The following is a 24,618-nucleotide window of genomic DNA, read 5'->3' as shown; positions in this document are numbered from 1 at the left end:
CACATAAAGTCCTTTTTCTATTTTACAAATAAAAGAAAAGGCTTGTGAGACTTTTGTCTTATATGACAAGTCAACTTATATTCTATTGGTTGACTTGTGTGTGCACATGGATCACTCCTATTTTCGAATTCAACCGTTGATCATCCACTATCTTCATCTTGATCTCCACCGTCCGTACATCTTTAAAAGGGAGAGAGCTTTCCCCCTCAATCAATCCATTTTTTGAATATTGTTATGCTGCAGGTTTTCTAACAGGTTTCTTTGGAGCTTTGTGGAGAACTTCTATTTCTTGTCTACATTCTCTCATCCATGGCATCATGGCATTCTAGCTTAGCTTAGCTTTCATTTTTACATGGAGCTTAATCTCACATAGCTTAATAACGGTATTGTAACACTCTCATCCATGCTTAGAATAGCTGCACTTTTCATATTCATTCTAGTTTAATCTTTAGTTGCATTGCATTCTTGAGGAACTCCTTGAGATATTTGCACTCTTGCTCTTGTCTCAAAGAACCTCCTGTTGCATGGTTTACTAGCAAGAAGTACATTTCTAAGGCTTGGCTGAGAGCCTTCATGCTGAAATACTAACTCCTTGCACTCCGTGGATAGGGAGCTCTAAGCCGGCATCCAAGCATTCCAACTCATGGAATCGTTTGGATAGAATGGTTTAGAGTGTGACACATTTCTAGTGTACATTTACATGGTATCAGAGCTTACTTGGTAGAGAGACTATCAAAGGTACTGAAAATATGTCAAATAATGTGAGAGTAGAGGACAGACTCGAAGCTGCTGTAAATTTCTTTTCATGGAAAATCCGGATTACCACAATTCTTGAAGAACTAGAACTAGAATCATTTATTGAATCTGATAATCCAATTCCTGAAGATGAAACTGAAAAAATCACTTGGAGAAGGCGAAACAATAAAACTAAGAAAATCATAATAGACTCCGTAAAGGATCACATTCTTCCTTCCATTTCAAATCTAAAGAAAGCCTTTGAAGTATTCACTACAATAAAAAATGCTTTTGAAATAAACAACTCAAGCAGATTGATCACTTTGAAGAATAAATTGATGAATACTAAAATGAATAAGGGAGAATCAATCTCATCTTATTTTGGAAGGATCTCTAAAATTAAGAATCACTTATATTCCATTGGAAATAAAGTAGAAGATCAAGAACTCTCTATATTAGCACTTAGAAGATTACCACTATCATGGGAAACTTTCATTCAAGTTGTCAGTAGACCTTCAATCCCTTCATTTGATCAACTAAAAACTGATTATACATCAGAAGAGTCAAGATTAATCTCCAGAGGTATTGTATCAAATCAAGAGGGTGAAAATCAAGCTCTTTTCTCAGCTCCTAATCATCAAGGAAAGAAAAGGAAATTTAAAGGAAAGAAATATGACTATAAGAAAAAGTATAATAAGGTCAACAATACTAATCACTCTAAAGTTAAATGTTTTAAATGTGAGAAAATTAGACATATCTTCAGCAAATGTCTTGAAAGAGAAAGAATTTTAGCCTCATTAGCCGAAAGTAAGAAAGATGAAAGTTTGGTTTTCTACTCTGCTCTGTCAAGTGAGATAAATTCTAATAAAAGTGTGTGGATAACAGATAGTGGTGCTTCTCAACATATAACAAGATTCAGAGACAAATTTGAAACACTTGAAAATTACAAATCTGAAGGAGTTACTATTGGAGACAACTTCACTCATCCAGTCAGGGGCATTGGGACTTGTTCTATTCAATTAAGGACTGTAGTTACACTAAAGTTGAAAGATATTCTATTTGTACCCAGAATAAAAAGAAACCTAATCTTAATCTCTAGATTAACGGATGAAGGTTTTCAAGTTACTTTCAACGAAGACAAAGTTTTGTACTGGCCTAAAAACACAAGTCCTAAAAATGCTATCACTATCGGGACTAGAGATGGGACCTTATGTAAACTATGTAATATTCAAAACCAAGCTCTTAATCATGAAATAACAAATTTTAATGAAATATGGCATAGGAGACTTGGACATATTGGTTTCAGTTCACTACCTAAGATAGGCAAAATCACTTTTGGAATTCCTAACTTAAATTCTACCCATACAAGTATATGTAAAGGTTGTGCTTTAGGAAAGAACATTAAAAAACCTTTCCTAACTAGTGAACACAAGTCTAAATCAATTTTGGAACTAATTCACTCTGATTTATGTGGGCCCATGCCAACTCTCTCCCTAGGAGGTTACTCCTACTACATAATCTTCATAGATGATTACTCTTGGAAGACTTGGATTTTCTTTTTAAAAGTTAAGGAATCAAATGAAGTGTTATCAAAACTCAAAGAATTCAAAGAATTGGTAGAAAATCAAGTGTCAAAGAAAATTAAGACTTTAAGATCCGACAATGGGGGGGAGAATATACTTCTGAAAATTTCAAGGCTTTTTTTACATTTGTTGGGATTAAGAGGGAGTATACAGTACCTTATAATCCTCAACAGAATGGTGTAGCAGAAAGGAAAAATAGAACTATTGTTGAGGCAGCTAAAGCTATGCTTCATGATCAAAACCTACATTTTTCATTCTGGGCAGAAGCTACTAATACTGTTGTATACATTCAAAATAGATGTCCACACTCTATCCTAGAAAATATAACACCTGAAGAAATCTTTACAGGGAATAAACCTAACTTAAGTCATCTCAGGATCTTTGGTTTACCTGTATATATACATATACCTAAAGAAAGAAGAACTAAGTAAGAACCTTCAGGAAAGAAAGGAATTTTTGTTGGGTACAGTGAAAACTCAAGAGGATACAGAGTCTATGTTCCCAGACAAAGATCAGTAGAAGTAAGCAGAGATGTCATATATGAGGAAAACACTACTTTAAAACTATCCATAAGCACAAATGATGAGCTTTCAATAAACTTAGTTGAAAATCCACAATCTGAAATTCAGAGGGAGAATATATCAGAAGATACAAGTTCAATACTAGATATAGAAAATAGAAACATCTCTAATACCAAGAAGAGACCATTGTGGGCAAGGAAAATGATTGAAGAAAATAATATTGAACCAGATGAAATCACTAAGGAAGTCAAGAAGACCATAAACAAATCATGTTATACTGCACTAGTAACTGAGCTCACTAAATCTGAACCTACATTTGTTGAAAAAGCTCTAACTTGTCAAGCATGGAAAGATGCTATGGTTGGAGAATATCAATCAATACTTCAAAATGATGTTTGGGACATTGTACCTAGACCTAAAGCCAAATTTGTTGTTTCCTCTAAATGGTTATATAAAATCAAATACACAGCAAATGGAAGCATTGAGAAACATAAAGCAAGGTTTGTTGCTCGAGGGGTATTGATTATGAAGAAACTTTTGTCCCTGTTGCTCGTTTTACTTCAGTCAGGACAATTCTTGCCTTAGCAGCAGCAAAAGGATGGAAGGTACATCAAATGGATGTGAAAACTACATTTTTAAATGGAGTCATAAATGAAGAAGTTTATATTGAACAGCCTGAGGTTTCATAATAAAAAAATTAAAAATCTTTGTATGTAAACTAAAGAAAGCATTGTATGGCTTCAAACAAGCCCCTCGAGCTTGGTATGAAAGAATTGACAGTTATCTCATCAAATCAGGATACTCAAAAAATGAAGCTGATCCTAACATCTATTTCAAGATATCTAATGGAGACATGATTATATTGGTTCTTTATGTTGATGATCTCTTAATAATAGGTGAAGATCATCTGATTGCTAAATGCAAACAAGACCTTGCTGCTGAATTTGACATGAAAGACCTAAGTTTACTACATTATTTTTTGTGCCTAGAAGTATGTCAAAAGGAGGATTACATATTCTTAAATCAAGGAAAATATACTCAGGATATTTTGAATAGATTTGGGATGATGGACAATAAGCCACTTGTGATTCCAATGGAAACTAATCTACACAAGCTAAAAGAGGAAGCAACACATTTAAAATCTATTGATCCTACCCTCTATAGACAGATTATTGGATCTCTCATGTTTTTGGTTAACACCAAACCTGACATTTGCTACGCTACGAATGTTCTAAGTCACTTAATGTGTGAACCTAAGAAAATACATCTGATGGCGGCTAAACATGTTTTGAGATATCTACGTGGCACTATTGGTCTTAGACTAAAGTACGGAAATGTTGAAATCAAACTTGAAGGCTACATAGATTCTGATTGGGCTGGTTGTTCCTTAAATCAAAAGAGTACCACCGGATGTTGCTCCAGTCTTGGATCAACAATGGTTTCATGGTTCAATAGAAAACAACCTACAGTTGCCTTGAGCTCTATTGAAGCATAATATATGGCAGCCTCCATGGGAGCATGTGAAGCAGTTTGGTTAAGGAAGTTATTATTTGGATTATTTGGGAAGAAATTAGATTCCACTATGATCCATTGTGACAATCAGAGCTGCATCAAACTTTCAGCAAATCCAGTGTTCCACAATTGGTCAAAGCACATTGAGACCCCTTACCACTACAACAGAGATATGGTTGACAGGAATGTGATCAAGCTGATTTATGTTAACACAAATGATCAAAATGTTGACATTTTCACTAAACCTCTTGCAAGAGTGAAAATAGAGTATTTTAGATCTAAACTTGGTATGACAAATATGTAATTACTTTTTGTAAATTTTCTTCATGAATATTATATTAAATTTTGTTTGCAAACTTGTTAAATGAAAGGTGATGATCTTTCATATTCTTTACAGGTTTCTATTATAAGGTGATGATGTTATCAATAGATGACCAACCTTTAATACCAAAAGTATTGAAGGTTGTTGGTGTCATTGTTATATGCCGGATTCTACCGGCCACATTGATATCCATCATGATTATAGGCCGGATCTTTTTCGGATATCATGAAAATTATTGGTGTCATTGTTATATGCCAGATTCTGCTAGACACATTGATATCCATCATGATTATAGGCCAGATCTTGTCCAGACATCATGAAAATTATTGGGGTTATTGTTATATGCCGGATTCTGCTAGACACATTGATATCCATCATGGTTATAGGCCGGATTTTGTTCGAACATCATAAAAATACATTAGATATAATCAAGCCTACTCAGTTGTAGACAAAAGTTTCAATCCCTCATTGCTAAAGAGGGACTGTTAAGAAAGTTAGCATTTGAGTAGTGAAACATTTGCATTGAGACAATTAATATATATATACTGATAATAATGCAATAGTTAATTTCTATTTATATGCCTAAACATCAACAGACGGGTGGTAGCATTACTAGGTCTGTTTATTGTTCTACCGATTATGTTTATCGCTAGTTGTTTTGAAGCGCCATCTCAATTGTTATCGGGCGGCTTCAACCTCTATGCAATCATTGATATCGGGATGTCATAGTCACTATGTTTATTAATGAGTGATCTTAACACACTATTTGGTGTTAGTTAATGGATTGGTATGTGTTGAGACATGTACATGTAAGTGAACAACTAGCTGTCTTTGGACAAAACTCAAATCAGTGGGTTAGATTAGTGAGATATGGATTATTGAGGAATAACTTAATTATTCTAATTATTTTAAATTGCTGGTTCGAGTTCAATTCCAAGTTCGGAGTTTGAGAACCGGTTCGCAAGTTTGTCAAAATTTTGGAAAGGGGTTTGGGTTCATTTGAGTTCGTTAGTACAAAAACATGTAAAGATTATACACACACACACACACACACACATTTTTATGAAACATGAGTTAAAATTAGAATCTAGCATAGTAGCATAAACACATTTAAACAACAAAAACTTTAAAACACCATAAATAGCTAAACTTGTAATCATAGTGATCATACCATCATATAGTAACATAGTCTAATCAACCTCAACATCAAAGATTCAAATTTGACATTTAAAATATCAAGTATCATTGTTTTACGTTCATTGTTTAACTAATGGAATGAAAATCTATTAATATTCTAAGTTCTTCAATCTTCAATCTTCGTAATAAAATGACAATGAGAGGGCACCAACAATAATTCATAACAACTTTTAGGGTTGTGGATGCCAAAAAACATTTAATTTTTGCCTAAAAAAACACTTTCCAACCATCTACGGGGCCCAGTTCCCTATGGGTTCATACTGGGTTCGAACTTTTTGGCATTGATTTGCCTGAGTTCGATCCTAGTTTGAACTTGATCGAACTCGTAGGGCAAAAATAGTACCTTGATTGAACCAAGTCTAAACTGGACAAGAATTACGAACCGGTTCAAACTTTTCTTGGTGCGAAGGGGGGGGGAGGTACCTGTGCAACTTAGTAATTATTCACTATAAGTTAATAATATTAACTTATAACTTAACAATGGCCCTTTTTCAATGATGAATCACCCCATCATGTGGAGTGATCTCTATAGAGGGCGGTTTGGAAATAAAATAAATATATTATTTGTTTATTAAAACAAAAAAGGAGAAACCCTAAAAGGTTCAAACCTTTTACGAGGGAAAGTTTTTGATTAAAAAGAGGGAAGGAAATCATTTTTGTATTATTGAAGGAGACATTTTGCATAGTAGTAGACTTTTGGAGGTTTGTGAAGCCTACAAAAGAGATTTCATGGACTGAAAATAGAAGCTCTCAGTTCATTTGGTAGCCTACAAGTGTGAAACAATGCCTCAGGGCTCCTGCAGGTGATTTAGTGTCGAGTTTCAGTATAATTTGTAGAAATCACTGAAGATAAAGTAGAATAAGAGCTTACTAGAGACAACATGAGTAGTCATCTAAATACCATAGATCAGAGTGATTAGAGCCAACTTCCATCACTATCCAATCACATCTGGGCAATATAGCAATAGTAGAACACTGGGAAGCCTTTAGCTTAGGCGACGAATATAGTTTGGGTAGAAACTTCCATGAATTTACCATATTGTTGCAGATCAGGTGCCTACAGCGAATTCCCAGCAAGGAATCAAAAGTCTTATTACATCCCAAATTTTTAATCTTTTAAAAATCATGTCATAGCCGTTGTTATGGTTAGTTAGATACTCTTGGATATCATGATCTTGTGAAATGGAAGTTATGATTTACCAAATTGATTCATGTGAAATTGACTTGTTAGTTGATTTCTGTTATTTTTGACAAAAATGAATGCTTATATTTTACCATAAAGATTAGTGGTGGTTAGCCGTTGTGACAATTATCAGTTATTCTGTTTTATTGATATCTCAACTTAAATGGAGGAACATGTTATTATTATGGAAAATGCATTTTTGGTTGTAGGAGTAGATGAAAGGGGGAAGCATTGCTAAATGGGATTCGAGGAATGGGACACCAATTTAGTCCATTGTTAGACTATTAAGTATGGGCTCTAACTACCTTGATGAAGGATTTAACAACTAGGCAACGAAGTATACCTTGGATAGTCATGAGCTACTTGGTCAATTTTATAACATGAGAAATAATAAACCTTTAATATCATGAAAGAACTATTACCTCTCTTTCATTTTTGAGATTGTGGATGTGCTCAACATTATAGACTTTACACACACACACAGACACACACACACACACATATATGATGCCACCATGATACTCTAATAATGTCTATGAATTGCACTTACATGCATATATAAATATATGTCTGCGTATCTAGAGAGAATATAATGGTTAAAAGAAATTATATGTACTCTCAAAATTACACACACATATAGATATATGTATATGTAGGTACAATCATAGACATAATTCAATAGCATGATGCCATAATATTTATATGTATATATATACATACATACATATATAAACGTTATAATTGTTTAAAATTTTGGAAAAAATATTTACTTCTTTATGATTCCAAAACATGAACGTTGCCACCTTTTATTGGCATTGGTTTTTAAAATTTGAACTTAAAATATTCTTGTAACTGCAAATCGAGCTCCTTGTAACTCCAGTGGGAGACTATATTTCCATCCCTGTGGCTGAGAGAGCACTTTCTCTCTCTCTCTCTCTCTCTCATTGTTGCATACGATTCTCTATGAACCAAGTTCTTCTTATCTCTTGTTTGATATTAGAAGCATAATACCGTACTAGTAATGCAATATTGAGCCGCTTGGGTGAAGCCATTTCATACATAGTGGTTGCTACTGCACCAGTGACTGGCATTGTTTCTCTCTGCATCTAGGTCATGTATCTTTATCAAATTATTTGCATTATATGCAATGCTTTACAATTCAAGAAAGTTCCTTATATTTAAATGCAATATTTCTATGAGTTCGATTTACATCTAAGAAGCGTTGTTTTCTCCTTTTTTTTTCTCATGTTATGACAAGTTCCTATTCATAGGCATTGAGTGCATGCCCGTAAGGATGAACTGCTATAATTTTGGGGAAAGAAATGCCCAGCCAATGCAATCATATAGTATTTTCATGTTGTGTAAAATCTGCCTTGAAATATTGTCTATATTTCTCTGCTATTAGATATCTACCAGTTGTGATTGATTGTAAAATGGTTCTCCCAAACAATTCTGACTTAAAAGTATCTCATGATTATTAGCAATCTTCTAGGATGCACCCAAGGCCAGTAGAGCCGAGTGTAAAAGGGTGAAGAGGAGAGGAATCCTGCAAGAGAAAAGAAAAGAAAGTTATTATTTAGTGTCTTAAATATATGATCAATTCAAGAAATGCATAAGTCCAAGTCAGCTCATGATTGTCCAAGATGTAATTGGTTGTCAAGTTCAGCAGTAGTGATCGGGTTGTTTAATAGCCACCTAAATTCTAGGCCAAGGTAGTATAGAGGCATGCTTGCCATTAATGATCACTAGAGGTCGAGAGCACTAGTTGACAAAGGAAAGGTTGATGGAGGAATTCCTCAGCTTTGCTTGTTGCTTAGTCGATACTCTAACATTGGTATGCTCAGGATGGTAGGACTATGGTGTCCCCAGCCTAACTCGGGGTAGGGGGTTCCTTTCTCGTAAGAGATTGTGTGGGGATATGTTAAGGTTCACGGTTGGGAGGTTAAGCCTATGTCAATGCTAATCCTCTTTGCTAGATGTCGAGGCTTGCACAACACACCATCAGTTAATTCTGTTAACTCAATATGTATCCTAAATCTTTTACTTGTATGTACCTTTATATTACTTGAAATGTATCTTAAAAATTGGAATTGTAGAAGATAGTTAAGGAAGTTAATTTAGTTGTCTTTCATATGAAATGGATATAGTCGTTATTTAGTTTTGGATTTGTAGTTATGATATATTGTTTTCTCAACTACTTGATGTCATTCCGTTATGATGTTTGGTTATAATCCTAGAATATGTACTTTATTTCAGCTTAGTAAAAATGGTATGTTACATATGGTATAAATTATAGCTTTGATACCATATGTAACATACCATTTTTACTAAGCTGAAATAAAGTGCATATTCTAGGATTATATGCAATGCCTTACAGTTCAAGAAAGTTCCAAGGGAATTAATGGGTTGACTTCATTGTTCACTTCATTATCTACGATATTCCCGCTGCTATTTGTGTTTCCTATTTTAAATGCTCTTGAAATATAAATAAGTTTTCTTTAATCAATTTCTTCAATAAATAAGTTTTCTTGAAGGGAGTCTTCCGAATATACATCCTGCTACATTTAAATAAAGTAACTTAAGGATGAACTGCTATAATTTTGGGGAAAGGAATGCCTAGGCAATGCAATCATATTGTACTTTCATGTTGTGTAAAATCTGCCTTCAATTATCTTCTGTTTTTCTCTACTCTTTGATATCTACCAATTGTGATTGATTTCAAAATGGTTGTCACAAACAATTTTGACTTAAAAGAATCTTATGATTATAAGCAGTCTCCTAGGATGCACCCAAGGCCAATAGAGCCAAGTGTAAAAGGGTGAAGAGGAGAGGAATCGTGCAAGAGAAAAGAAAAGAAAGTTATTATTCAGTGTCTTAAATATATGATCAATTAAGAAAGAGATTGCATAAGTCCAAGTCAGCTCATGATTGTTCAGGATGTAATTGATTGTCAAGTCGAGCAATGGTGATTGGGTTGTTTAATACCCACCTAAATCCTTGGCCAAGGTAGTATAGAGGTATGCTTGTCATAAATGATCACTAGAGGTCGAGAGTGCTAGCTAACAAAGGAAAGGTTGATGGAGGAATTCCTCAACCTTGTTTGCTGCTTAGCCGACACTCAAACACTGGTATGCTCAGGATGACAGATTATGGTTTCCTTAGCCTAACCCAGGGTAGGGAGGGTCTTTTTCGTAAGATATTGTGTGGGGATATGTTAAGGTCCGTGGTTGGGAGGTTAAGCCTATGTCAATGCTTCTCCTTGTTGCTAGATGCTGAGGCTTGCACAACACACCATCAGTTAATTTAGTTAACTCAGTATGTATCCTAAATCTTTTACTTGTCTGTACTTTTATGTTACTTGAAATGTATAGTCGTAGATGTGGATGAAATATGAATTGATTTGTATCTTAAGAATTGGAATTGTAGAAGACAGTTAAGGAAGTTAGTTAAGTTGTCTTTCATATGAAATGGATATAGTTGTTATTTAGTTTTGGATTTATAGTTATGATGTATTGTTTCTCAACTACTTGATGTCATTCCATTTATGATGTTCAGTTATAATCCTAGAATATGTACTTTATTTCAGCTTAGTAAAAATGGTATGTTACAAGTCTGCCATATTCTAGAGCTCTTGCATAGGCTGTACTGTTTGAGGAAGATGGGAGCTGGGAGTTGCAGAGTTGCGTTCTAGACTTGGGCATGAACCGCCATGGTTGATACCAGATTATTGATTAACTATATTGTGACTGTTTTGATGCAGTCAGCCAGCAAGATTAGCCAGTATGCCTTGTATGAACTTGACATTTTCAGGTTTCAGAAATTAATTATCAAAATCCAGTATTTTGAATTAAATTGCATTGATCGTAAGAAATTGCACCTATTTCAGATTTGGTTTCATTGTAGTTAGAGTTGCAGAGTTGCGTTCCAGACTTGGGCATGAACCGCCATGGTTGATACCAGATTATTGATTAACTATATTGTGACTGTTTTGATGCAGTCAGCCAGCAAGATTAGCCAGTATGCCTTGTATGAACTTTACATTTTCAGGTTTCAGAAATTAATTATCAAAATCCAGTATTTTGAATTAAATTGCATTGGTTGTAAGAAATTGCACCTATTTCAGATTTGGTTTCGTTGTAGTTATTTTTCCTAGCATTTTAAATCATCATTGCAAAAACATGAAAATAATTTAATAAACTTTCTAAATCTCAAAAAAGCAAAAACAAAACTTCCCAAAAAAAATCCAATCGCCTGTCAAAGTCAGCTTAGTTCAAAAACCAAACCAGAGTGGTATCTTACAGGGCCTCTTACCTCTTGCCTTCATTGGAAACATTAAGGTGTGGATGTGGGACATTTCGGGATTCTACTTGAAGTTTGAAAAGTTTTGCAGAAGCCAAGTCATTATATCATTGAGGAGCATTTGTCATGGCTGAAAAAGGAACCTAAAGGTGTTTAATTAGAAGGAAATTTGGGCAGAGCAGCTGAGTTTTGTGGAATCATGCGGGGCACAAAATTTTTAGTGGTTGCTAATATATAAGCTGGGAAAATTTTCTATACCATTCACTGTCACAACAGACCTGTAGTATCTCTCTGGCTGTGTGCTTCCAACTTTTAGTATTAATTGACATCACAAGGATACACACACACACACACACATCCACACCCCCACCCACACGGAGATGTGTGTGTATGTACTAAGTATATATGTATGTATATACATGTATACACAAACATATACATACACACACACGCGCACACACACAGACACATATATGAGCCAATTATAAAGTTCAAGATGCCAACTATGTGAATCAATTCATTTCCTGTTGTAGCATATTTATACTGAAAGTTGAAACTAATTCCTTTAAACATCTTGTATTCTGTTACAGCTCTGTAATATATGTTGGAAGAAGATTTAGTTGTTAATTTCTTATGTCATACAACTTTGATTCAATATGTTGATTCCATTAATCATCCATATGTGCATGGAATGGAAAACAAGCACAAACCTGCAATAAACCCCCGAAACTCATTACATTAAAGAAAATGTTGTACATTGAATGGAGACAAAGGTGTAAATTCAAACGAAAACATTTGTAGGTAGACCAAGGGCATTCATTATGTACTCTTCTATTACCAATATCATTCTTTTGGGTGACATTAATACTTGTATGGGCATTCACCAAATTCCTCTTCGTGATCTTGTCCATGAAAAATTATGCCTCAATGAGATGGGCCCTTTGGAGTTTTTAGTTTTATTTACCAAGAATATCTTTTGACAATATTATGATAGTCACAAACTATGGGAGGCACCTTCTTTGGGTGGGGTAGTCTCAAATCTTCCATATTTCTCAAGGGGTTCCCTTGCTTCCCTAATTTAGTAGATTCACTTGTTTTTTGTATGGAGGTGGTGCAAAAGTCATGGATTATGCCGTCTTTAGTAGATCCTTCATTCCCCATATATGCAATTTTCTTATTTATCAACAACTCTTTCTTTTTGATCACGTTGCCTTGATGTTCAATTTCCTTGGTGATTTTAACCCCTTTTCACCTACTCCATCTCCCACATCCTAGACATGCCACAATCCCCTCTGATGACGATTTCTCCATTGACTGCAGTGCCTATCCCGCCCATATATATTTTGGTTCTTCTTTCTTTCTTAGACCACTAGTGATTACTTACATGAGTTATTATGTAAACGCCTTTGGGATCTTGCCACAACATAAATTTCTGCAGCTCATCGCGTCCCCATGGATTCTATGCTATGAACGATAGTTTAAAGATTCTGTGAGTACTCTGCAAGATTCACCAAAATACTGAGACTCTTAGCTGGCCAAGCCAAGTCAACCAAACAATTGTGCCAAATCTGGCTGGAGCTTAGTGAGTACTCAATTGAGTCATGCTCCAGGACTCTTGAGTGTTGGACTTGTCCTTGAATCCTGAGCTCAAACTCTCATGGCACCTCAAGATAACAAACACTTTGTCTTATATTTCAAATTTTGAGGGTTTAAGGATATATGACATGTGTAATGTTCGAATTATGACAAATTGATAGTCAAATTACACTTATATGTTCTCTAAGTGCATTGATTATTTGTTCGTGGAATTATGAGTTTCTTTTTTTTGCTGTGTCTATGTTAAGTGTTTTGCAGAGTCAGAGTCAAACTTTTGTGCTGTTGAGTTGAGTCTGTGTTTGAGTTTTTGAACTCTGATATGAACCCATGGGAGTTTTGTGCATCTCGACGACTTCCCTCCTTCTTGTTCACCATTCTCGCAAATCCTTTTAAATAGTCCTCTCTTAAAGCATCATTGTATGGTCATCAAACTTGAGGCACATGATCCTTGTGCTGGTCCTCTCTATGAAGTACTCAACCAACCTGACGCTAGTGTTCCCCTGCTATTGTTGTATCCTATTATTTACATGTGATATTAAGAGGGCCATTTTGATGTTGTCTACCAGAAAAGAAATAGACCACAAAGGCCTCAAAGTTGAGTTCCTTAAATATGGTTTGGAATCCCTTTCCTTCTTTTGGAGAAAAATTCTAACGAGGCGATTTGTTCAAGATTTCTTTAGTTGTAGTAACAACGCACCATTCATCATATTCATTAATTTGAAGGTATCTCCAACTACATGATTGTTATTAAAGGCATTTGTATGCCAAACTTATGCTATGGTGTTTAGGCATGCAACTATGAGAGCACTGGGAGATATGTAGTCTCAAAACTATCGACCACATTAGGAGGTACTACTGGACTATTGATCACATCTTTCACCCTGATCTTCCAAGGTCTTTTGATAATTTATAGACCTCAATCAAATCTTTTGGTTCAATTCTAAAACTGGGAAAAGCATTAGATAAGATGTTCTGCTAAATTATACTCATACCCTTTATCTTTATTTGATAGAATGCAAATGGCTAGATGATGAAAGGTGCTCCCCTTGATACCACAAACACATAACAGAAACATATAAACAACAACTATTTGCAAGAACAGAATATGAACTTATTATCGCCGCAAATGCATAATTACATAATTTTGAATTACAATTCGCAAGACAGAGTTGCGAACTATCACCCAAGGCTATCCTAGATAATCTAGTAATCTACAGGCATTCCTTATATAGGCAATTTTACACCACTTGAGAAGTTTCTAGACATCAACCCCTAACCCTCGAGGCCGACCAACCCCAAAATTATGTATAGAGTCGGCTCAAATCAATTATGACATTTATTTTGGAAATTTCGGTTGGCCCAACTTCAGAAGACCATAACTTGTGAACTGTTGATCCGATTAGCTATTATAACCCCATTCCAGATCCTCATCTTCTGATTGACAAGGCTTGGCTTGCTCAAGTTCCAGGTGGCCTCATTTTGGAGCCCATTCGGAGCCTCTAACGCCTTTCAAAACTGAGCCTGAAGTTTTTGTACCAAAATTGCACACCAAAAACCTGCAGTAACTTCACAAATACTCGTGATATGGCAGCGATCCTCAACTGACAGACTGATATATCCAGGATGAACCTCCACCTCTAAAATTAGGACATTTCGAGGATGAACCTCCACCTCTAAAGTTAGGACATTCCGAGCTTGTATGACTGACTTAGTAAGTAGCAAGCCTCCACAAACAACAACTCTGCACTAAGACAACCCTTATTCAAGAAACAAAAAGGAAATATTTTTGGGTGATGCAAGATTGCTCTTACACACAGGATGCTCCTACTTCCCTGGAAGAAGTTGTGCAATCAATTTGTGAGGGTCACTGTTTTGTTCGATGCAAACTGTTCTTTTTCATGGTGTGGTTATTTTGCTAGCTTTATTGATTATGTTTAAATGACAGAAAAAAATGGGCTTCTCTATTTTCTTATAGCTCTACATAAAGCTCTTCTTTGCATATAAATTATGCTCTGAATTTATAGATTGTTTACAGGGGGACTTGAGCAGTTACCTCAAAAAGAAAGGGCGTTTACAACCTGCAAAGGCAGTGAGATTTGCACTTGAGATTGCCAGGTCAGCTCTGTCTTTGTACACTCTTAAATTTAGCCTGGTATGTTATATGTCTTTGAGGATTAGTCAGCTCTGTCTTTGTACACTCTTAAATTTAGCCTGGTATGTTATATCTCTTTGACGATTATCATTGTACATTCAAATGGACTATCTCTCATGGACCTTTAACCTAATTAGGAAATCCTGAATAATGAGCCTTATGTTTCTTAAATAGCTAGCTGACAAACCTAGAAGGTTTCCTGAATCCTGATGCATATGTACAAGATGATGTATGTCAAATAAACATTAGTTAAAAATAGCGTTGGCAAAGGATTCATCAAATTCAGAAGCTTGCCCTTAAATTGCTTTTATAATTTTATGTCAGAGCCTTATAGACTTCCTCTAGTTGTCATAAAAAATAGATGATCATAAATTGACATTTTCTTGTTATCTGTCACTGTCACATTTGGTGGAATTTTGTGGTAGATTTTTGTTTTTTAACATTGTCCCTTGAATGGGCTGACGTTTATTCCTGCTTTGATATTCTGTTGCTAAACAAATAGTACATGAGATGTTGCTGGTAGAATTCATAAAACTATACCTGTTCAGATTCATCCAAGAATATGAAGAATTAATTATACACATGGTTTGATATGCTATTCACAACCATCATGTCTTGATGAACAGTGCAAGAGAATTTGAGGAAGCTGAACAAATGTTCTTTGTCATTATCTATGTTCTCAAGTTGAAAGCAGGGAAAATGCAACATTTATTAAACAAGAGTAAAACATTCTGCTTTGTTGTACTATAAAATCTGTTTATGCTGATTATAAGTTTCATGTCTAATGAATTTGAGACAAAGTTCCTTATGTAAACGCTCTGTTAACTTGACAAACGGACAATGCAAAGGTATATGGTTTAAACTTATGCTGTAACATTTGACCTAACATTTGAAAATGTCTTCAAGAGATGATTTGGCAATGGAAAAGTGTTATAAGCATAATGATGTTGTCTGTTTGAAACATGAGAATGAATGGAGAAACAGATCTTTTTTGATGTGTGATATGACTCCTGATAAAATTCTTTCTATGATAATTGTATAGTCACACATAACCTTCTAGACGTTGCCACTTTTCCTGAGCTGTTTGGACTTTCAATAGCTCCAACTGGATTGAAACTTCAGATCTAAAATTGCTTTGTGGCTGACCAAAGTCTGCGTGAAAATGAAAAGGATACTTTGATTTTGAATAGTGTAGAACAGAAAATTCCACTAAACAAGATATATCACCCTTAAAAGACCAAGGTTACTTGGGCACGCATTTGTGGTAAAATTTAACCCATCCCGGAAACTTGAAAACTTGGACCCTGGCTGCTCCATGAAATTAAGTTTTGAATTTTGATAATTTGTTTAACTTACATTCCCATGTGATCTCTCTTTTTAAATTATTTAGCGCAAACATTACATATTACAGTTCTATAATGTATATAAGCATGCTCTATCCATGTTAATATGAATCTTTAAAATCTCTTTATATATTGTAAAATTTCCCTATTTTTTATATAGCTGTCCCCACTGTTGTCCCCTACCCTAGGAAAAATAGACACACCCCGTTTCCCAGTTCCCCTGCCCTCCCCTTCTCGGAAACCCAAGGTAACATAGGAAAAGACTCTTGCATAAATGTGAATAATGTATCATACAACAATGGACAATTTTCCAAAAAACATGAGAAAAATAATTCTCCAAAATTATAATACCAAGATTACATAAAGGAATGAAATATATGAAAAATTCATGCATCAAGAATGACATTTACATGGAAGACCTAAGAATAGGAAAAGCTTTAGTGAAATGTAAGAACCCCTGCAGGTTCTCACCCACCTTCTGGTAATTGACAGGCATTTGCTGTTTTGCAATGTCTTGAACTCATACATAGGCTTTTAGTCAAACACTTGTAAGTTCAAATCAGATTTATGTCCTTTAACTTCACACATACATAGAACCAAGATTAAGATAAACACTTAACAGCTATATCATTTCGAAAATCCCCCACCTATTCACAGGCCATCATACAGTTTATGTAGAAACTGACTTCTGCAAATTATTCACAAAAATTCCTCCTATTTTAATTTTGGAAATTGAAATATTTACAATGATAAACAAAGCATTGACATATATGCAATTTAAAAAAACCTTGAAATTGTTGAGGCTATGACTTTATTGACCCAAATGAATCACAGGTGAAATCTGAATGCTATGGGTCCTTGGCTCCAATGAGAAATGAGCTGATGTAATATCAAATACCCCAAATCGTGCCTTTCTTAGCACTATCATTACCCTCTAGACACTCATGCGGTTGATAAAATCCCTTTGGCTGCCTTAATTGCTTTCAAACACTGCTACAATGAGCTGCAATCTGCTTCATTTAATTTCGTTCTAATCTCTGAAACCGATTGTAATTCAATGCTAGCAAACCCTTAAGTGGCTGCCAAACAATTGAAATTCTCTGAACAATTAGGCACAAATGATAAGTCTGCATGAGTCACCCAATTAGCAAATATTAGCATGTCTTTCAACACCTTAAAAGCTTGTGAAACTCTGAAGAATTCACAATTCTCCAAGCATGAAATTCTAAAATCCTTGTCACTACTTCTTTTCACAAAATTCATTGAACAAAAATGCATAGAATGGTTCAATCTCTTTCTTCATTGACTCTTATATTTCGTAATTAGAAATTGACCAAAAGTCTTCATCCATACAGTTGTCATAACTTAAACATGACTTAGCTTTTGAAACATTTTTCATTTGTTTTTAATTCATTAAATGCATTTCCTTCTTTCCAATTGCTCACATTGACTTTGGAAAACATATAAATAATTGGCCTCCATTAATAAATGTTATTTTAAAAAGCCATAACTTGAAGTCATTTGGCCCCTTCATTAAAATAACCTTATAAATAACCTTTATAACTGCTCTTGTTGTCAACCATAGGTTATAATGTGATAAAGGTGCAACTTTTAATTATATATAATGGTCCACACTTAAAAGTCACTTTAAAAAGTTAAATAATAACTTCATAATATAACCATGAATGCCCTTAATGCCATTGTAAACTTTAACATCTCTTAATAACTCATTGTCTTTTTGTCCTGTCTGAACCTGAAGGTCAACCATGGTTCTCACTACACATAACCCTACCTTACTAAAAATAGTAAGGGTCCCTCTCAAACAAGCACCAACTTAGTAAAAATAGTAAGTACCTCAAAACATAGCCAACGACCTTTGAGTAACCTAAAGAATGATCTTGAGATGTAAAGATTGGTAACTGCCATCTGGAAATCTTTGTGATGCCGAAACTGGACCTGCTAGACAACTCCATTAACCTACAAGGATTAGGAAATAGGCAAATGCTTTACAAGTTGATGCTCACAAAAATAGGGACATTATAGTCCATTGTCCTTGAAATTGGTTGTTCCCAAGCAATCTCGAAAACAAATAACACATTTGTCCACCCAAATCCCAAGGGTAGAACTATTTAATGTGCCTGCTTATACCAACTAGCTTCTTCAACATCATCACCAGTACAACTGACAAAACTTGTGAAACTAAATGGAATTCAGTTGTAGATGTCGCATGAGTGAACATTTAAGAGGGACGCAACTCAAAAGGTTGACAAAGCTTGCTTCCCAAAACTTTGCGAAGTGAAATGTTATATACACTGTCCAACACATACTGAATTAATATAATCAATATTATTAATACAATTATTATATATTAATAATAATGAATTACAAATTATGTAATAAATATTATCAATTTGATATAAGTAACAAAAGTTTTGATAATTCATTTATCTAATTAGTGTTTCTAATATTCACTAGATAAATGAATTATAAATTAGTTGTGATAAAATAATCAGATATTTCTTTTACCTTTAAAAAGTCAGCTAAGGATATTTTGTGGAGTTAAGACAAAGTTCAAAGGTTAGAGTGATGGGATTTGAAAGTCAAAAAGTTATTACATTTCAGAGACTTTTGTGACCCATTTTGAGATATTTGGCTGCATTGAAGATGAGCCTCTATGATGATATTTTAGGGTCATGACTTTTGAGCCACCTTTTACCTTTTTGAAATTGTTTGAGGGGCTAAAAACGGCCTGATTGACTGAAATAGACCAAGGAGATATTGCTCTCCTAAAGTGCAATTGGATGTAAACTAAACATAAGTCTGAGTTGAAGGCTCATTTGTAAGGGTTCCAGTTTTATGCAGGTGCAACTTTTGGAGTAATTTATGAGCTGAAGACTAGTTTGTAAGGGTTCTAGTTTTATGCAGGTGCAACTTTTGGAGTAATTTTTGAGTCTGTCATAGTTTTGCAGGCTGTCTTGTAATATAGTTTTAGGAGGGTGTTACTCTGTCACCATTGAAGCTTGAATAAAGAATAGTTTGCAAGGCATTTATGTGTTTACTTTGTTGCATGTAAGTTACTGATCCAATGTTTCTTTTGTGGTTCATTTTGAGTCCTTATGTGAATGTCTCAGTTTTAGCATCTACAAGTGAATATTTGATACTCAAATAGGTTATAAGTTGTGAGATTTACTTCCTTTCAGATTGTTAATTGTGAATATATCATTCCTGTACACATTTAGTGGAGGTTGATCCTTCTTATAAAGTGATTGTATGTGAGTTTTTGATATTACTATTATCCCAATATTGAATAGTTTTAGAAAGACTTCATTGTGTTAAGTCAGTATCCTCTTCATCTTAAAGTTTTGATACATCACCTTAAGTTTTAGTTAAGTTTACCTTTTCAATATTTAAAGTTCATGGAAGAAATCCTTCTTATCCCTTTTCCAACCAAGTATTTTACTTTTTTTGTATCTATCTTAGGTGAAGTATCATAGAGGAACTGACTTAGAAACCAAAGATTTACTCCATTTTTGAGAAACTCACTACCCAGGAGTGCTTACATGTTTCTCAGAGTGACCGAGTCTTACACTTAGTTAGGGTGCAACTTTTAGAGATAACAATAACCATAGGAATATATGATGCAACATGTGGTTCTCTGCTGCTCTCAATAGATGCACACATCCCATCTGTATCAATTGCACCTAAAATTGTGATATGGGTAGCCACATCCTCAACTTGCTCCTAAAAATCATGGCTTTTTGCGGTTTGTTTTGGAGCATTATGCTCATCTCCAAAGATTTGGAGCAGTATCCAAAGTACCATCAATAGTCTTCTTAGTAGGCATCCTTAGGTCCAGATTCAAAAGGCTCCTTGAAGAAGAACATTCAATGCAATTATTGCCACAAGTTTGGGCACATGCAAGTTGAATGTTGGAAGAGGTTGGCTGCCCTATCTAAGTAATCAGGTTCACAGCCCATAACGAATAGTGCGGAGCCCCTTGAGCAAACAAAAGCTACCTTTTATGCTTTTTGACATCTTTGTGCTCTGGATGGATTGACCATTAAGGGAGGGTATTACTATAATAGATAGTTTCTAACTTTCTATTATCTCTGTGTAGTATCTAATGGTTTTCTATTGTAATCTTTTGTAACTATTAGAATGTTTCTAATATTTAGTTTTTTTGTTTCTAGAATAGAATGTTTCTATTCTTTACGATTCTTTCTTAAGGAAACATCGCTCAGTTTGTTGTATAAATTGATCTATTGATCATTGTTAATAATAAGCAAATATTTTCCAATTACTTAGTAATATGATGACAGTATGCAAATCATATAGTAGGCAGGTCATATGGTCAATCAACCAATGCGCCTCGATGAAGGGAGCTTCGGTGGAGAGTATGTCCATGAAGGGGTCCTTGGCCGTGAGTAGCTCAGCGACAAGAGCCTCAGTGAAGATTACTTCAGTGAAGGGAACCTCGACAAAGAGTAACTCAGTGAAGGGAACCTTGATCATGAGTACACAATGGCGGTGATGAAGCAATGATGATGACGAACATAGACTTGACAATAGTGACGACAACAAACAGAATGATGGTGACAAACATTGATTTGACGACGGACATGGACTCGGCAAGGGAAATAACCATGGCAACATACACAACCACAACAATAGACAAGGCCTTGACGATGGATGTGGCCTTGGTGATAGATAGCCACAGTGATAGACACACAACCTTGGCAATGACATGAGTGCGACGATGGACATAGCTTCGGTGCCAAACATAGCTTTGGTGACAACCACGACCTCGGCGATGAAAACAACCAAAGGGACGAACAAAGCCTCGATGATAGATTGAGCCTTAGCAACAGGCACATCTTCTTCGATGGACATAGCCTCGGCAACTAACATAGCTTTGGCGACTGATAGTTCCTCAGTGTCAGGCATAACCTCGACAACGGGCACAACCTTGGTGACGGGAACATAGTTGGGCAAAACTTGATCCGTCCATGTTGTCTTCACAAGATCTATGCAAGCAACCTCCTCAATTTTTAGGTGTTCTCCCTATGTTGGTGTATTAGAAAGATTTAGCAAATCCTCTTGGAGCTTCCCTGTAATCATGCCTTCATTCTCCTCATGTAATGCATTACTCTTATCGTTGTCATCCATTTTCTCCTAATTGTGCAAATCAAATATTAGTTTTTCTTCACAAGCCTTGAAAACTTTAGTGACCAATCTACATGCTTCTATAGAAGGGACACATTCTAGATTACAAACAACCCATAACATAGATGTGATAGGTTAGGATATTCCATCGATCTCTTCAACACACGAAATCATAAGGCTCTCCTATTATCATGATCTTCCTAGATGGCGACCAAGAAGTGATGAAACATATTAGGACAACATTTTGCAACTTGAGATCTAAGAGGAGGTTACCCACTTTGACATTTGCACAATTCTCCAAGATTAGAGATTTCTTGCCAAAAGGATTACCATTGATGTCATCTAGGCTCTGAAAGTTGTCAATGATCAAACACAAGATCTCTATCTTGGTATTACCATCATACAATGCTTTAGGAGCCAAAATTCTCAAGACCTCTTCGAGACACGTTGCAACTACCAACCTTTATCCCTTGTTGTGGTGTCTCGAAAGCTTGGGTTGACTTAAGGCATCCTAAATTGGCGAAAGGATTCTTTGTACAAATCTTGAAAGTAATTAGTTCACCTTAGGCAAACATACTTCCAATATATCTAATGGAAGATCAATACCCACGCTGAGCTCTTTGCCAATATTTTGTAGTGCCTTCACCCACCACTCTCCATCATTGTTGGTTGCCATGGTGTGATCCAAATTTTGAAACTTCTCATTCATCCCAGCAGATTGGCAAGATCACTAGCTCCGATACCACTCTAATGTTCCAAAGGCAATTTCTGTATGGAGGTGATTTTTGTCTGGAGGTGTTTGCTGTGTAGAGGTGTGGTAGTTTGTATTGTCCATACGGTATCAATGCAAGGGTGTCGTATGGTGAATATGAAGTCCATATGGATTGCTAGAAGTGTGGTACGGTGGCAAACGAGGGTGTCTGTAGGAGCTGTTGGAGGGTCATACAATTGTTAATATGTGGAAGAGTATTACAGAGACAATCAATGGAAATAGCTTCGAAGTACTAACAATAGCCATGATTCAATGATAGAGAAGAACTTCGAAAAATGAACAATGTACTGAGTGCGCCAAGATCATCAATTGGTAACTAGATAAGATTATAGTTGCAAATAATGACGGCAATCCGATTTTCTAGATCCGAGCAAAGTATTATAGAACGAAATAGGGTGAGGGTTGAATTCCACTGAAACTGTGAGAGCAACCTATGGAAGATCTTTCACTTCCGAAATGACAAGATAAGCAAAAGGCCAATAGGAATTTGCAGTACAAGAAATAATCCCAATAGCATGCCACAAATATCATACCCACCAGTTTATAAATACCCATCAAAGGAAAACTCCGAAGGTGCACAACAAGTATTGACACAAAAGAAACACTTACGACCAAAATAAAAGATGAGCCCAAGATATACATAAATCAATTAGAACCACAAATACAACTTTTATTTTATTATTTTGGGCCTCACATTTATTAATTAAACTAATTAATTAAAGGTCCTCTTTTTTGTATAATTTAAATTTTGAGACGAATTACTCAATTAATTAAATTAAATTATTATAATAAAATTTGGGACCATCACATTGATGAGTTGCTTCTCTTGCTACTTTTCTCCTTCATGAATGTGAAAATGATTTCTTTTCTTCTTTTTGGTTGTTTTATGCTTAGATTAGGTTTACTTATTATTAAATGTGGTTTGGTGTCTTTGTGGACTAGGCAACCTTTTTTTTGCAAATTTAAAAATGCCTTTCTTTTTAACATTGGCTATCCAAAAATTGCTTAGGCCATAAGGGATGGCCAAAATCTCGAGGAAAAGTAGTGACTTCTTGGGAATTTATAGCTGTTCAAGGGACTTCTAGTTGTACCTCTGTATCTTGCTGCTCTCAAAGTGGCATTTTGGGGATGACACCTAATTTTGCCCATTTTGAAACAATAGTGGGGGATGGAAATATCTGTCGTTGAGTCCTCACTCTATACCGGGGATGGGAGCGGGTCTAAAAGTCAAGACAATGCATCCTTGCGGAGCGCAACAAATTAATGGTGGGTAGTGTACAAAGCCCACAATAATCACTAATATATTCAATTAACCAAATCTTTCAAAAGACAATAATAAATACACACAAATAGCTTGGTGAAATTTTTCCCTAGCAATGGTATAAAAACTATAGTTGTAACTTAAGGTGCCAATAATGGTTACATATATATGTGCATGCTCATGTAGTCAATTGTTTTCACATATTTTAAATGGGAATGCAATCTGTATGGAAACAAATACAAAAGTATATTAATCAAATCATATATCTTGTTGTCGTTCATTTTGTCATCACAAAATGGAGGCAACACTACGAAACGCTTCCAATTAAGTTTCATATTTCTCTAAGATAATTCAGTATACGATTGGCAAAAATTGATCAATTAATCTTCCCCTCTCCATATATCGATTAGTCTTCCCCTATCGTTCTCGTCAAGTCATTTTTGTTTCAATTTGATAACCTATACTTGATTTTTGAGGCCTTCCAAGTCCTTTTTTGGTATTTTGCATGTTTGTTTGGATTGCTTTCAACTTTTTGTTTCTTTCAATCTCTTGCTCTTTAGTCACACCCTCATTTCAAGCTATCTTGGGATTTTATCAGTTTTTTTAATCAAAAGTTATTAAGGTTTAAGTTCATTGGTAATCGGGTTTTAGAACCTTGATTGCATATTTTAAATATTAGACCTTATAATTTTGTGCTATGTTGCACTTTTTGAAATATATACCTTAAAATCACTTTATAATATGTTTTTAAAGTTATCTAGTTGCACTTTTTAATCTTTTAAGTTATAAATTAAGTCATTTAAGTTATAAAGTGCACTTTTTGATCGAATTTGCTGTTATGTTGCACATTATTGTTATAACTTAAATCACCTAAGTGAAAATCTCACTTTTTCGACCCATTTACAAATGACACAGAAAAGTGTTATGAGTAAATATGTAATGGACCCCAAAAAGTGAGATTCACTTAAATGAATTAATT

At 35.0% G+C, this 24,618-nt stretch overlaps 1 protein-coding gene across 4 annotated transcripts in view; it reads left to right on the top strand.

Moving 5' to 3' along the window:
* LOC149538885 (integrin-linked protein kinase 1-like) overlaps positions 1-24,618 on the top strand; it is a 293,426-nt gene that overhangs the window by 126,783 nt on the left and 142,025 nt on the right. For all 4 annotated transcript variants that reach the window (XM_089800263.1, XM_089800264.1, XM_089800261.1 and 1 more), the window contains exon 6: positions 14,984-15,063. In XM_089800263.1, coding sequence (XP_089656389.1) covers positions 14,984-15,063 — 80 coding nt within the window. The remainder of the gene's footprint in view (positions 1-14,983; positions 15,064-24,618) is intronic.

This window comes from Cupressus sempervirens, chromosome 9, assembly GCF_028749045.1.
Source record: "Cupressus sempervirens isolate cs-2001-9-10 chromosome 9, ASM2874904v1, whole genome shotgun sequence".
Taxonomy (NCBI): domain Eukaryota; kingdom Viridiplantae; phylum Streptophyta; class Pinopsida; order Cupressales; family Cupressaceae; genus Cupressus; species Cupressus sempervirens.
This window is presented reverse-complemented; position numbering and strand designations above follow the sequence as displayed.